Here is a 16,757-nt window from a genome sequence, read left to right as displayed (position 1 = left end):
TTGGAATTAAGCATTCCCATCTACCTCCTTTGATTCCCTTGCCTTATAGAATTTATCTACCAACTCCTTAAAAATACTCACTGACTCTGCCTCTATTGTTTTCTGAGGCAGAGTGTTTAAAAGTTGCACAACCTGCTGATAAATTATAATTCTCATCTCTGTTCGCTGACCCTAATTTTTAAGGAGAGCTATCTATTCTGGACTCAGCCACAAGAGGAAACCTGTCAAGATCATTAAGGATCTTGAATACTTCCTTCATGTCAACTTTCTAAACTTGTGTAAACCAGTCTTTAATAATAAGACAGTGCAGTTATTCTAGATATCAATCCAGTAAACTTCCTGGATTTATATCCTTACTTAAATAAGGAGATCAATACTGATCACAGTATTCAGGATGTGGTCTCACCAATGCCCTAAATAACTGACTTAGAAGCATCCTTGCTTTAAAGCTTAATTCCTGTCATAATAAAGGCTAGCATTCTATTAACCTTCTTAATCACTTGCTGTACCAGCACACCAACTCTTTGCGATTCATGCATCAGAACACTTAGATCCTTCAGCACCCTAGAATTCTGTGCTTGTTTCAATTTGCCCTGCTTCCTCATTTCTCCTGCAAAGTAAGCAACCCCACATCCTCTCACCGCACACTCCATCTGCCAGACCCCACCCACTCATTCACCACATCCATCTGCAGCCATCCTCTGCCCACTTTTGTCCTCTCTAGCATTTGTGCTGTTCCCGTATTTAAATACATCAGCAATTGTAACAATAGCAGAAGAAATGAGATAGCTGCAACAACAGCAGCTGCTATTCCAGGTATATGGAAATCACCTGCCAAAATCCTGTTAATTGGGTGAACTTTTGAAGTCAGTACTGAGCTTCACCTTTTAATTTCTGCCATAATCTTTGCCATCTGCTAGTTAATGATATGAAGAACTATGCAGCTTGTAAAAAATGCTTATGTATTATTATTCATAATAAATTAGCCCAGTAAATCCTTGTCGAAATGAATAGAATTACAGGTGAATTCAGAGGGATAGCCCCATTGTTTAGTGGGAGCAACAATTGCAAGCTGCTTGTTGCTGCCTCAGTAAATTGTGCACATGATGAAATGTGGCTGCCTGCAGTTCTTGTTTGCAAAAATAATGATTTAGCAGAAGACATTAAATATGTTATGATTTATCAGCAAGAGCATTGTTTAAACAGCTTTTCTCTCTAAACCTTAAATATCCAGGACTTATTAATCAGAAAAAAAAGATATTCCTTTTGACTTATTTCACTACTCCAGAGGAGATTGTATTAATTCAAAATACACCACTGTAAAATACCTTCATACTGTACTATTCTTTTTAAAAATAATGAATCTGCATCATACCTCTGCCTCCATTTATTACACTTTCTATATAGTTTTTTTTAATCTACTACACCCCAATTTCCTTTTTCACTGTAACTGGAAGTATTGAATGCATGGATCATAATAAGGAATAACTTTATCAAACGTGTTGGAATAAATATAATATTTTAAATGATTTGGATTTGAATGAAAGTTACATTTTATTTTGTGTGCAATCCTTGCAAGTAATTGGCTTTACATTCTCAATAAGAGTTTTATTTATTCAAAATGGTGATGCATTACCTGAATCTAATTCTTAACTTGACACAATTTGAGAAAATTCTGTTTTGATTGCCTATTTTTCAGAATCTGTGTCTTGCAGTGAACTCCATACCAGATTTACTGATTTCTCCCTCCTGAAAAGAAAAATGACATACATGCACGCTGTTATGTAAATATAGATTGCAAGTGGAATATTGTAGATAGCCTGAGACATCCACTTTTCCACAAAATCCTTTTTGTAAGAGCTGATTATCTTGGTAATTTACTTTGTTACATCAATTGTACACTAATCATATTGGGAGTTTGATGTATATTTAGAGACTATTGGTTTTAGTTGCACAGAATCTTTTTACGATGATCAATACATGGCAATTGAGTGTGTAATTGATGCATCCAATTTTTGCATTGACGTTTTGTATTTATGTGTGGACTTCTATGAAAGATTTTTGTTGTGTTTTTTATATATATATTTATATATTATACATATAGTGAGAATCATTGAAATTCTAATAAAATTGTCCCCCATGATGTGAGTTGACTTCATGATATAATAAAGTTGCCATTCTTGTGGTTTCCACTTCCTCTTTCAAGTCATGCGTCTGCATATTCACACTGTTGACCTCGGTACAGTAGATTTATGTGGGAGGTAAGTATTTTCACTTAGGTAAAACAATAACCAAGATTAATTCTAATGTAAACATCTCAGCTATTGTTTCCTGTTCCAGTATGATTAAACTTGCATTGTTTACTTTCAGGAGTGTTTTGCAAACTCTGCCACTTCATTCTTCAGTCAACTGTAGGTACATTGACAGAATGTTGTCATAGAATATGGTAAAATAAGCAATGCAAAATTCTGTACATATATTCAATCCTTTTTAAAAATCTGCAAACATTTACAATACTTTTTCATTTTCACACCAGAATTTTCCTTTTCTAGGCTTTTCTTGTCAAGCGTCTCCTGGACTACACAGCATTGAGTGAATCAAACCTGCAGTATGGCTTGTTCTTAAGTCTTGGATTGTTTTTGACTGAAGTAGTCCGTTCCTGGTCACTGGCAATGACCTGGGCACTGAACTATCGCACAGCTGCTAGGCTTCGAGGAGCTGTCCTGACCATGGCATTTGACAAGATTCTAAAACTTAAGAATATAAAGGAGAAATCTTTGGGTGAGGTATGTTCACAGTGCATGTTTTGTTAGACCAGATATGCATGATCATACCTGCATCACAGGTTAATTCACAGATCCCAAGTTCTGCAATGTAGGTTTTTACAGCCCCAACATCTTTAATTATTCCACACGCTGCAATTTTCTTGGGCACCATTATATTTGCTAGAGCAAGAAAAGAAACAATGGGGGAAGTAAATTGTTACCCAAAAATGATTAAGAATTATGGTATGGAACTGAATAGGATGTGTGCAGTGATGGAAGAAGCAAGGTCAAAGATATTTAACGGTGTGTGTGGCATATAATTGAGATTTGGAGGCTAGGAGTAGTCTTGCAATACTGAAATGTGAAATTTTGTTTTCAACCAGCCCAGCATGTGCAAAACTTCACAGTGAGGTAGGTAAGCACAAGAGTTGCAGAAAGAAGAAAATAAGTGAAACAAGGAAGCATCCAGCACAGCAGCACACGTGGTAACAGGCTGCACCTATAATGTGACAATAGGAACTTTGCTGATATCACTGCTTCAAGCAAGTTCTGGGTGGCACAATGGCACAGTGGTTAGCACTGCTGCCTCACAGCGCCAGAGACCCGGGTTCATTTCCCGCCTCAGGCGACTGACTGTGTGGAGTTGCACATTCTCCCCGTGTCTGCGTGGGTTTTCTCCGGGTACTCCGGTTTCCATGTTAAATTGTCTGTAGTGTTAGGTGCATTAGTCAGGGCTAAATGTAGGGGAATGGGTCTGGGTGGGTGCACTTCGGTGGGTCGGTGTGGACTTGTTGGGCTGAAGGGCCTGTTTCCACACTGTAAGTAATCTAATCTTAACATCAGCTTTCTCAAGAGCCCACGTGTTTCTCTGCTTGGCTCTCCTTGACCTATTCCTATCAAAGTCCTTTCATTTCAAATGGTCTTAATTGAGCCTCATTATTCCTGTTGATTAGTCCAACTTGCGAAAGATCACCAGTCAAGAGTTTTCAGAAGACAAATTTTTGTAGTGATTGAGATGCTGTGGCTACTCCATGCTGTTAGGTTTACAACTACATGGCCCTTGTTATTCTCATCTGTTATTCTTGTCTTTGGTACACTCTGTATCTTGTGTTATGAGTGATCTAGGATAAAGGAAGTTATCAACTTGTTCAAGTTGAACTCCAGTAAACAAAATCTTGCAGATTTTTTCAGTCATCCTCATTACCTTTTTTTATGAGCTGAGCAATTTCTATTTTTGTTACAAATTATTAACATTGTTTTAGAATGTATTTTGGACTATTTGTTTCATTTTGAATGTTGAATGCAAATATGCATTGCATGAAAAATAAAAATAAAATTGAATTAATTGAGTAATTTATACGTCCAGTGCTAACCTGAATAAGACACAACAAATGAACTCTGGATCTTTAAGACATATACTTTATACTTAATTTGCAGAAGGAAAATAACACATCATTCATTATCTGATTTAATTATCTGATAACGTTCTGAAATGTGTAAAAATAAATGACTGCAGGCAGTAGGGAAAACATATAGACAGGGAGTAAGTATCTGTGTATGAGGCTTTTTCAAAAACAAAATTAACTGCAAAAATACTTTTTGGAAATCTCAGAAATCTATGATCCTCTCTGTGGAACCCATCTAGTATTTTGACTTTCTTCCTGTCCACAGCTTATCAATATCTGTTCAAGCGATGGACAGCGACTGTTTGAAGCTGCTGCAGTCGGAAGTTTGCTTGCAGGAGGGCCTCTTGTAGCAGTTCTGGGAATGATTTATAATGCCACATTGCTTGGTCCTACTGCATTTCTTGGTTCTGCAGTCTTCATACTTTTTTACCCAGCTATGGTAAGTTGTGGCTTGTTCCTAAAACAGAACTGTTAAATTGAAGAGTTGTTAACTACTGAGTGATGACATATTAACCTAGTTTTAGTGTAGCAATGAAAATTTTATTATAACTAGTTTAAATATCTATCTGTTTTGATATTTTAATTAACAGAATATTGTTTGTAAAATGCTATATTTTAGCTTTATTCTTATTTTTACAGTGCATTTTGGAACCATATTCAATTACCTGTTTTCATTAAAAGTGCACAGAGTTTGTATGCATTGATTTTAATTTCAAGCTCCACTTGCTCTCATCCTGTCCTTACTTCAGGAGCGATCACAGACACAACTGTTAAGCATTATGACTATTGACTATGTGGTAATTTTGATATCCACTCTTAACACCACGGTTTTGATCATGGATTGTGTAAATATGCCATGCTTATCCAACATGCCTGAGAAAGATCTTCTGTGTATCTGTTTAAAGCAAGCATCCTTGTTGTTTCCACTCCAAACATTTTCAACACTTAAAGGCACCACTTTTATTCCTGCCATTAGTTATTACTGCTAGTTTACTTCCAGGAAAATAAATTGTTGAAATATCTTAAGATTCCATCAGTGAATAGTAGTAAAAAATAGTATTATGGATCTTAAGAGAATCGTTTGCTATTTTACTTTTAAAGCTTGCTTATTTTTGAGCCCATATTGTGGTGCATTTACTTTTTGATTCCATTTCTTATTTTCCCCTGCCATCCCACCAAACCAGCCTAATAGTGCAGTTTCTGACATATTTTGCCTTTCAGAGTTTGAACGCCTTTCCTGGAAGCTTTGCTGTTTGGATGTACCCATATTAATTTCCTTGATGTATTTTAAATATTTAATTCAAGTTTTGTTTTATTCATTCATGGGATGTGGCTAGTCTAGCATTTATTTCACAGTTCTAATTGCCCTATCGAAGATGCCTGTTTGTATACCTGCAGTTCTAAGGTGAAGAAATGTCTGTAGAGCTGTTAAGAGGAGCGTTAGAGGAAGTTGACCCAGCAACTATAAAGAAAGAGCAATATTTCAAAGTCAGGATGGTGTGTGACTTGGAGGTGAACTGGCAGTTTATGCTGTTCCCTTACATCTGCTACTTTAGTCCTTCTGGGTGATCATGGTTGAGGGTTTGGAAAGTGCTTTCAAAGGATTCTTGGAGAGTTACTGCACTGCATTTTGTAGCTAGTTTATGCTGCTATCTCTGTGCATTGATAGTGAAGAGAGTGAACGTTATAGGTGATGAATGGAGTCCCAATCAAGCGGGCATCTTTGGGTGGTGACAAACTCCTTGAACATTATTAGAGCTACACACGTCCAGGCAAGTGGAGAGTACTCTACCACACAGTTGACCTGTTTTAGAGAACTCTTTCTACCTTATCTCAGGTCTCCAGCTGAGACAAAGTGATCTGGATGGCATTTATAAACAAGCTGTAACTGCAATTCAAGATATGTTTGTAGGGATGGGATTTTTTTAATAAACAATGGATTTATCTCATTTAACTGGATACTTCTCTTGGTATATTGTTTATTTATTCGATATATGGATAGTATGAAAATGAAGACAAAGGAATAAAAATCTAGACAAATCAAAATGTTCATGCTTAACGTTCCAATCTCTTATTCCCTCCTTGATTCCTAGGATTAAGTCCATGGCTTTATTTTCCTCTTGACTTCTTTGCTACCTCTGTGAAGAAATGTTTTACTGAACCAAGTATAATGACCCAGAGTTTGCAGTCAGTGATGAAGGAAGAGTGGTTATCACAGACTTTTTAAAAAAAACTCACTGACAAAGACCTCGTGATCTTGGTAGAGTGAGTTTCAGTCTTCTGAAAGTTCATTTGAATCTTGTGCTAAGTTAAGGAGATCCCCAAATTTCCAATGAAAGTGTTGTTATCAAATAGGATAAACAGTCAATCAGATGGAAAAATGCTCAGAGTAAACCACAAAGTAAAAAGCATTAATTCTCCTTCAATTTTTTTTTTACAAGTTTTACAGAGTCAAGTAAGTATTAGAATGTACTCATTAGATTATTGATTAACATCAGTTTTTCAGAGACAGAGCAATAGATATGACTTAGTACACCATGGCTGAATAATTTTGGCAGCCACATGAAAATCCAAAAGGGAAGTGGTTTTGAAGGTATCAGTGGGTTTGTCATATTGTGGGCTGTGGATATGCACAGAATCACAGCAGTTTCTGGATTTCCACTTCTAAGTGCTAATGTGCAGAATCTAAAGGTTGTTTGCATTTTCACCTTTATTATTATGACAAAATATGGGTTAATAACTTAAAAGAACTGCAATGGAGGCATTTACACTTTTTTTTCAAATTGTATTGGAGCTGGTGTTGGACGTCTGTTGAAACTATTTTCTTTGTGACAGATGTTCGTGTCCCGGTTGACTGTATACTTCAGAAGGAAGTGTATTTCTGTGACTGATGAACGTGTTCAAAGGATGAATGAAATAATTTCTTACATAAAATTTATCAAAATGTATGCTTGGGTGAAGGCGTTTTCTCAGAGCATTCTCAGTGAGTATACCTTATTAAACAACTTAAAGTGCATTTTATCTGAATGATCCACTTTCTCATAGACCCTTTTCGTAAACTTAATCATTAACAATTAGCAAAGAATATGTCCACTCCAGAAGTCAGAGTAGGCCATTCAGCTCCATCAGCCTGGTACAATAGTCAGTTCAGCCATAGCTGACTCATGTCAAACTTCCATTTACCCTGTGTTCCTTATCAACTCCCTGAGGCAAGTATGAACTTGAATTTGCATTGAAAATGCATTTCTCACTAGATTGCATTCTAACTCCTGCTGCTCCTATTTCTGATGTTTTTTATGAATGGGTGGTAGATTGATGAAACCTGCCTGTGTTTTCTTTTGGTTTAAGCACAAAAACAGAATACTTTCTGCTCCACATGAGCTTAGTCCCACCCTACTTCATCTAGCTCTGCCTTCCCAAACTTCCTTTCTCCATTATAATTAGTTACCTTTCCCTTTAGCTATTCTCTGCAAATATTTGTGTATATGCAGTGAGAGGTTCTCTTATTCTAACCATTATCTTGGTAAAACAAAGTTTGTATTGAGTTTACATATACGATTATTGTTGAGTACTTTTATCTTTTGTTTTGGTCTTTCCTTTGCCAAAGTGTAAACAGCTTTCCCATTGAGCCTTTTCATAATTTTAAAGAATTCAATTCGGGCAGCTCTCAACCTTCCCTTTTCCAAGTTTAAAGCTTGAACTGTTACATGTTATTTGTTCAGCCTATGCATATAAATGAATATATGCTGTTATTCAGGTGATAAAAATCAATATTCTTTTGAGTTTAACACAACGTATCATTAAAGTTTTGTATTAATAGATCTTGCACAAGGCATCCTATATCATGTTAACTACCCTCTTAAATGATTTCCACATTGTGCACAGCAAATATTTTCTTTTCTTCACATGCTGAGTGATAACAGAATCTTGAAATTCAGCATTATTTTTGCAGAATTAACAAAGACATTTTGTTTTCATGATGTGTTAGGAATAACTAGAGTTAAACTGCTCCAAAGGTTGAGAATCAGAGGACATTGATACAGCTGATCGATGAAATAACCATTGGTAACATGAGAAATGTTTTATGCAGCAAGTTATTGGGATTGAAATCCGCTGCCTAAGAATATGATGAAAATATATTCAATAATGGCATTTATTTGGAGCATTCTCATGCCTGGGTGACTGGTTCAGGTTCACATCCCATTCCAGAGCTTAGAGCCAGAGAGATGTGTAGCACAGAAACAGACCCTTCGGTCCAACTCATCCATGCCGATCGGATATCCCAACCCAATCTAGTCCCACTTGCCAGTACCTGACTCATATCCCTTCAAACCCTTCCTATTCATATACCCATCCAGATGCCTTTTAAATGCTACAATTGTACTAGCCTGTGCCACTTCCTCTGGCAGCTCATTCCATACACATACCACCCACTACATGAAAAAGTTGCCCCATATGTAGAACTTACCCCTCCCACCCGAAACCTATGCTCTCTAGTTCTGGACTCCCCCATCCCAGGGAAAAGACTTTGTCTATTTATCCTATCCATGCCCCTCATAATTGAATAAACCTCTGTAAGGTCACCCCGCAGTCTCTGACGCTCCAGGGAAGTCAGCCCCAACCTGCTCAACCTCTCCCTATAGCTCAAATCCACCAACCCTGGCAACATTCTAGTAAATCTTTTCTGAACCATTTCAAGTTTCACAACATCTTGCTTGAGCAGAAAAATCAATGTTGACATTCTAGTGTAGTACTGAGGGAGTACTACAACATTGCAAGTGATAGCTTTCCGGCTGCGATATTACTCCAAGAAAACAAAAGTTCCATGACAGTAGTTCAAAGAAGTGAATGTGAAGCATCTCCAGTGTCATTTTTTCATACTTATCCCTCATTTAATATCACAAATACATATTATCCACTAGTGATTTTTGAAAAGATTTGTAGGTCAGGTTGAAGTTCTGGATGTAAGGTTGCTCGCTGAGCTGGAAGGTTTGTTTTCAGATGTTTCATCACCATATTAGGTAACATCATCAATGAGCCTCCGGTGATGTGCTGGTGGTATGTCCCGCTTTCTATTTATGTGTTTAGGTTTCTTTGGATGGGTGATATCATTTCCGGTTCTTTTTCTAAGAGAATGGTAGATGGGGTCCAAATTGATGTGTTTATTGATGGAGTTCCGGTTGGAATGCCATGCTTCAAGGAATTCTCGTGTGTGTCTCTGTTTGGCTTGTCCTAGAATGGATTTGCTGTCCCAGTCAAAGTGGTGTCCTCCTTCATCTGTATGTAAGGATACTAGCGATAGTGAGTCATGTCTTCTGATGGCTAGTTGATGTTCATGCATTTTGGTGGCTAGTTTTCTGTCTGTTAGACCGATGTAGTTTTTGTTACAGTCCTTGCAAGGTATTTTGAAAATGAAATTTGTTTTGCTTGTTGTTTGTATAAGGTCTTTTAAGTTTATTAGCCGCTGTTTAAGTTTGATGGTAAGTTTGTGGGCTACCATGATACCAAGAGGTCTGAGTAGTCTGGAAGTCATTACAGAGATGATGTAGGGTAAAGTTGCTAGGGTTTCTGAGTGCGTTGACGACGTTATCTTTGCTGATGAGGTTGACACCAGACAGCACCAACTTTACCAGCAAAGATAACATTGTCAAGCTAGTGAACCTGTGCCTTACCACCCACTTCACATTCAATAATAAGACTTACAAACAAATCAACAGAATATCCATGGGATCACCAATGTCAGGATTCCTAGCAAAAGCAGTAATGCAGAGACTCGAACAAATAACTCTCCCAACCATGCAACCCAAACTTTGGGTCCACTATGTGGCTGATATCTTTGCCATCACCAAACGAAACAAATTAGAGGAAACTTACAACACCACCTGTAATGTCCTCACTAGCATAAAAGTCACAACAGAGGAGGAGAACAACAACAAACTGCCATTCCTGGATGTCCCAGTAGAGCAGACAGCCAATGGGGACCTTCAAACCTACGTCTACAGGAAAATAACACACACAGATCAAGTACTTAACTACAGAAGCAATCATCCCAACATCCACAAATGCAGCTGCATTAGGACACTTTGAATGAGCCACTACGCACTGCAGTACCGAGGAACTATGAAGAGCAGAAGAGAAATATTTGTACAGTGTATTCTTGAAGCACAAGTACCCAGTAAACACAGTCCACCGATTTATCAGCAACTAACCAAACAAGCAGGCATAACGCACTCAGAAACCCTAGCAACTTTACCCTACATCAAAGACATCTCTGTAATGACTTCCAGACTACTCAGACCTCTTGGTATCATGGTAGCCCACAAACTTACCAACACACTTAAACAGCGGCTAATAAACTTAAAAGACCCTATACAAACAACAAGCAAAACAAATTTCATTTACAAAATATCTTGAAAGGACTGTAAGAAATACTACATCGGACTAACAGGCAGAAAACTAGCCACCAAGATGCTAGCCATCAGAAGACGTGACTCGAACAAACAACTCTCCCAACCATCCAACCCAAACTTTGGGTCCGCTACGTGGATGATATCTTTGCCATCACCAAACGAAACAAATTAGAGGAAACCTGTAACATCATCAATAACATCCTCACTGGCATAAAATTCACAAAAGAGGAGGAGAACAACAAACTGCCATTCCTAGATGCCACAGTAGAGCGAACAATCAATGGGGACCTTCAAACCTGCGTCTACAGGAAAACAACACATACTGATCAAAAACGTAATTACAGAAGCAATCATCCCAACATCCACAAACGAAGCTGCATTAGGACTCTTTCAACAAGCCACCGCACACTGCAGCACCGAGCAACTACAAAGAGAAATACCTATACAGTGTATTCAAGAAGAATGGGTACACAATAAACACAGTCTGCAAACAAACAGACACAACGTGCTCAGAAACCCTCGCAAATTTACCCTATATCAAAAACATCTCTGAAATGACTTCCAGACTACTCAGACCTCTTGGTATCATGGTAGCCCACAAACTTACCATCAAACTTAAACAGCGGCTAATAAACTTAAAAGACCTTATACAAACAACAAGCAAAACAAATTTCATTTATACAATACCTTGCAAGGACTGTAACAAAAACTACATCGGTCTAACAGACAGAAAACTAGCCACCAAAATGCATGAACATCAACTAGCCATCAGAAGACATGACCCACTATCGCTAGTATCCTTACATACAGACGAAGGAGGACACCACTTTGACTGGGACAACAAATCCATCCTAGGACAAACCAAACAGAGACACGCACGAGAATTCCTTGAAGCATGGCATTCCAACCGGAACTTCATCAATAAACACATTGATTTGGACCCCATCTACCATTCTCTTAGAAAAAGGACCAGAAATAATATCCCCATCCAAAGAAACCTAAACACATAAATAGAAAGCGAGACATGCCATCAGTGATGATGTTACCTAGTATGGTGATGAAACATCTGAAAACAATCTTCCAGCTCAGCGAGCAGACTTAGATCCACAGGTTATTTGCTCACAGCATGGTTGTGGAAGTTTACTACATGCAAATTGACTGCCATATTTTCTGCAATACAGCAGTGCTAATGCTGCAAAAGTACTTAATTTGCTGTCAAGCCTTTTGAGGCATCCAGTGTTTGTGAAAAATTTAGATAAATGCAAAACTGTGTTTTGATAAGAAATTGGATAATCATTGAGTATAGAACATTTGTAGGGCTACAGGAAAAGGCATAAGGTCTAACACCAGCTGATTTCTTTTTACATAAAGCTGAAATGGACACAATGTGCCAAATGGCCTCCTCTGTTGCCATTTTTATAAGATTTGAATCTGTAATTTTGATATATTTCTAAGTATTATACTTCATGTGATTGAATTACATTTGCATTCAAATGTATTTGCTTTTGCTGACCGTCCCCCAATTTTTATTTCTTTTCTAGAAATACGAGAGAAGGAACGACAAATTTTGGAGTATGCTGGATATTTTCAAAGCATTTCAGTGGGTGTTGCTCCAGTTGTTGTGGTTATAGCTAGTGTGGTAACTTTTTCTGTCCACATGCTCTTAGGATATGACCTCACTGCTGCAGAGGTTAGTCTGCATGATGACAATCATGAATATTTGAATTCTAACTCTGCAGGCCTTTTAGTTGGATGTGAATACATAAATGTTTCACAGATATATGATATTTGGTAGCAGAGGTGGGAAAAGAGTAATAGCAGTTAAAAATGAAAAAGGAAATGCCAATTTATAAAATGATCAATGATCTTAAAATGTGGTACTGCCATATTCTGAAAAGAGAAAGGATAGTTTAATGTTTGACCAAATGCTTTATATATTTAATAAAATATATTTCAAATATATTTTGAGCAGGTTTAGAAGAGAAGTTGGGGACAATATGTAGGAACTGATAAGCAATCCATGGTGCAGTGCAATGCTAAAATATTACAAGTTTTACCCCATCTGCCAGATTTCTTTGCTGAATGCCTTGTGGATGGCTGAAGTAATTTTGTAAGTGAAATGTTTAATTGCTGTTGGTGGGTTAATTTTTTGTCAGGAATGACATCACTTGCATGAGAAGTAGGATTACAGTAGACATTTTCGCAATTTGAGTCTGCTGTGTCATTCAACATAATTATGGCTGATAGAATCACAGAGTTGTACAACACACAAAAAGACCCTTTGATCCAAGTGCAGGATTTGATGAGTTATTTAATCCATTATTTTCTCATTTCTGTAAATGCTTCTTCACTTACCCCGTCTCCTTATCATTGTGCACCCTGGCACCCAACTTACATAGCTTGCTTCTTAGCTGGCACCTGACAATTATCTACCTGACACTCATGTTACTTTTTTAAATTGTCTCATGGGTTTCCAGATTCTCTGAAATAATAATTCATGTTGGATGGTTAGCTCCAGTTAGCCTAATATGAATGCATTTAATGATACCAGAGAAACTATTCAGTGCAGTACGATGGATTGTGACGATTATTTTTACTGAGTTGTATATGGGTGTTAATATTTTCAATAATTTGGACATGATAGCTGTGTTCTATTTCAACAGCAAATATCTGCATATCATTTACTCAGTGATTTGAGACTTCTGATTTTCTTGGATGAGGATGTGTGTGGAATCTAGGATTTAATTTTTGATTAGATGAAGACAGTCTAACTAAAATATGTGTGCTTTTCTGGTATTGATATGTAAATATCTATTTATGTCATGCAAGTGGTTCAAAGTTTCAGATTTTTGATATCTTGTGTTTTTAAACCAGGCTTTCACTGTGGTGACAGTTTTCAATGCTATGACGTTTTCTCTTAAAGTCACTCCATTCTCTGTGAAATCACTTTCTGAGGCATCTGTAGCTGTGGAGAGATTCAAGGTGAGAATTTTTGGATTTTAAATAAGCCATCTTTTGAAATAATTTAAATGCATCTAATATTTTTAAAGTATAATTTGCACTTTTAAAAGTTTAGTTTTATGACTGATCGTATAGAACTGAAAACCAATAATTATTTTGCTGTTTAAAAATGAAAGCTACAATCAATAAAACGAATTTTGGTTGCTGTGACTGCCAAAAGGCAAACTCCAATTTAGAACATAAACATTATAACTCTTGCTAACTTTTGCACGTAATTACAATCTGTTTATTCACATTAAAATTGGACTTAGACTTTCAGAATTGAGCCTGACTTGCATGTACTGTGGGTCATATCTGGAAAGAGTCTTCCACAGCAACTCTCACTTAAAACGGGACTATTATTGAATACTGTAACTGATATTCAGGATGCTCCTGGACTTGACTTGAATATAAAAGAAACTCCCTGCTGCTGTGTAGGAAATGAAATGCTGAAAAGTTATACAATTCAGTTTCAAAGGTTGATTGTTTTGTCTTTGCAGAACATTTCACCTGGGAATTTTGATTAGAGTTTAGGCCTCTCGAAAGCAGACCATATTGAAACATAAAAATAACCCTGTACCATATCCTGTTGTATTTGTATCTCTTTTTAGAAAACTTATTTCTCTGAGTTAATAGGTTGGATTTCATGCTGCCACACAATCCTGTTGAATCTGTTGAGACTCCTAAATGGTAATTTCATTGTGGAACGTTTCCACCTTATTTATTTTCAGATTGCTTGAAGAAGTCTGTTATTTGACCAATGGTTATTAACCTACAATGTGCAAACAGATCAACTTCTCAAAAACAACCCCAATTGAATGGTTGTTTTAAGATTTTGATCATATTTTCTCAAATGGGTTAAACTTGTCTCGCTCCTTAATCACTGCAGTGAAAGAAAAAGAAACCTAGTGCACCAGTACCAAATGGATGTTTTGCTGCAATATTTTTCTGCTAATTACTCTTAAATAAACTAATATAGATCTAGGATGTATTTTTCTGTTTTTTAATGATCTTGGCAATCTTGCTATTTAAAATAATTATTTTGGGTACTTTTCTTGAATAATTTAAAGTTCAACTTTTTTTGATGTTTGAGTACTCTGTTTTAAACATAGAACAGTACAGCACAGTACAAGCCCTTTGGCTGTTGATGTTTTGCTGACCTTTAATCCTACTCTAAGGTCAGACTAACCTCTATACCCTTCAATGTACTATCTTCCATGTGCCTATCCAAAAGTTGCTGAAATGTCCCTAAATGTATCTGACCCTACTACCACTGCTGGCAAGGCATTCCATGCACCCATTTTCTGTGTAAAGAACTACCTCTGATATCTCCCCTAAACCTTCCTCTGATCACCTTAAAATTATGCCCATTGGTGATAGACATTTCTGCCTTGGGGAAAAAATCTCTGGCTATTCACTCTATCTATGCCTCTCATCATCTTGTACACCTCAATCAGGCTACCTCTCATCCTCCTTTGCTCCAATAAGAAAGCCCGAGCTGCATCAACCTTTCTTCATAAGACATGCCCTCCAGTCCAGACAGCATCCTGGTAAATTTCCTCTGCACCCTCTCTAAAGCTTAGGGCCATCAAAAGCATTTTAGACAATACAGAATGCCTTTTTTGTAGTGAAAATATTCTAATTTATTGCTGAAGATAAATTTGAAACATTGTGTTGGAAACATTTTGTACACCAATTGTTTATTGATGAATCCAAGCTTAAATTTTTACAAAGTAATTTAGATCATTTTGGAACATTGGGACTATTGGGTTATCCAACATGCTGCATTCCAGCTTCTGTAAGAATACCAACATAATAGAATAAACAAACACATGGCTTTTACATGGTAATATGGCCTTTGTTATACCTACCACGCCACTATTGTTTGGCTGCATAGAGATACCACTAAGTGCAAACATTGGCTTCAACTCTTTGGCTTCTCAAATTTCATTTAGGGGATACTTTTACAGTTCCATTCACTTTTCATTGGTAAGATCCATTGTTGAGTGCATTACAAGTGCTTCAAATAGTGTAAAATTTCCTAGTATCAAAATGTTTATCCTGTTTCTCAAATGTATAGAGCCTGAAATCACAAGCCTTTTTTTAATTAAGAAAGCAATTCAAACCACTTTTCTTCATTATTTCTATTTATGATTTCATAATTTTGAGTAGTTCTGACTTCTGAAACTGATCATTCAGGTAGTCTTAGCTACATCCTGTGGTTTTGACAAATGACTTTGTATTTTAATTTTGCAAACTAAGGGTCTTCTGTGAGCATATGAAACAGATTTTGGATGTAATATGTTGACTTATATAGTACTAATAGTAGTGTTTGATGTATGCTGTTAACAATGCCAGTAGCTTTCCCAGTCTGCTACTGACTTGAATACAAAAAGACTTTTGTGTAAAGTCATAAAATTAGTTTCTGCAACCATTTTTATTTTTGCAGATACACACAAAATACCCAGTCAGTACAGCGAATTGCGTAGGACAGTATGCTGTAGTTTAGATTAACCATTTTAAAATTTCTTTAAGTTTGTTGCATCCAAAAATTTTCTACATTTGGAAAAATAAATTTAAATATGTGTATATCTAATAAAGCTTGTGTGGTTGATGAAGTCAAAAATGCAAAAGCACTCTGAGATGTGAACTTTTCACTTCTGATTTTTTTCATCTTAACTAACTAATACAATATTGAGTCATTCTTATGTAAGCATGTTAATGCTTGCAATATCTTGCTTTTAAAATAAATAAATTTTATAGAGTCCTATTGTTAGATTAATTTACAGATAGTTTCTATTTGAGGTTTAAATCATAAATGGATTAGATTGACTTGTAGTGCATTTGATATTGGTTGGATGTCTTTTATTTTTGAGTGATTTATAATGTTTGTCTCTGATATATTTTACAAGTTTCTAAGTCTGTAATTAAAAATGTGAGTAAGGTTCATCCAATTTTATAAATAAATATGTATGAAGTAAGCTTTCCTAACAGTTTTAAGCAGAAAATATACAAAAGTTTTTGCTGCACATAATGATACCAAGGTCAGTAGCTGATTTGTAACAAGTTGGTTGACCTTTTCCATGGTACTTTAGATCATTTTGCTGTCCCCAGGTTGGTAAAGAACTAATTAATGTTCTTGGTTTAAACGGTTGGTACTGGGAATCATTTGTATT

General features: G+C 36.5%; 1 protein-coding gene across 6 annotated transcripts in view; it reads left to right on the top strand.

The window, feature by feature from the left end:
- Window positions 1-16,757, top strand: part of abcc5 (ATP-binding cassette, sub-family C (CFTR/MRP), member 5) — a 130,395-nt gene that overhangs the window by 28,806 nt on the left and 84,832 nt on the right. For all 6 annotated transcript variants that reach the window (XM_072572419.1, XM_072572421.1, XM_072572420.1 and 3 more), the window contains exons 6-10: window positions 2,553-2,786; window positions 4,437-4,610; window positions 7,007-7,154; window positions 12,123-12,271; window positions 13,456-13,563. In XM_072572419.1, the coding sequence (XP_072428520.1) occupies window positions 2,553-2,786; window positions 4,437-4,610; window positions 7,007-7,154; window positions 12,123-12,271; window positions 13,456-13,563 (813 nt within the window). The remainder of the gene's footprint in view (window positions 1-2,552; window positions 2,787-4,436; window positions 4,611-7,006; window positions 7,155-12,122; window positions 12,272-13,455; window positions 13,564-16,757) is intronic.

The sequence above is a fragment of the Chiloscyllium punctatum genome, chromosome 6, assembly GCF_047496795.1.
Source record: "Chiloscyllium punctatum isolate Juve2018m chromosome 6, sChiPun1.3, whole genome shotgun sequence".
Classification (NCBI taxonomy): domain Eukaryota; kingdom Metazoa; phylum Chordata; class Chondrichthyes; order Orectolobiformes; family Hemiscylliidae; genus Chiloscyllium; species Chiloscyllium punctatum.
Note: the sequence above shows the minus strand (reverse complement) of the source record. Positions and strands in the feature narration are given on the sequence as shown.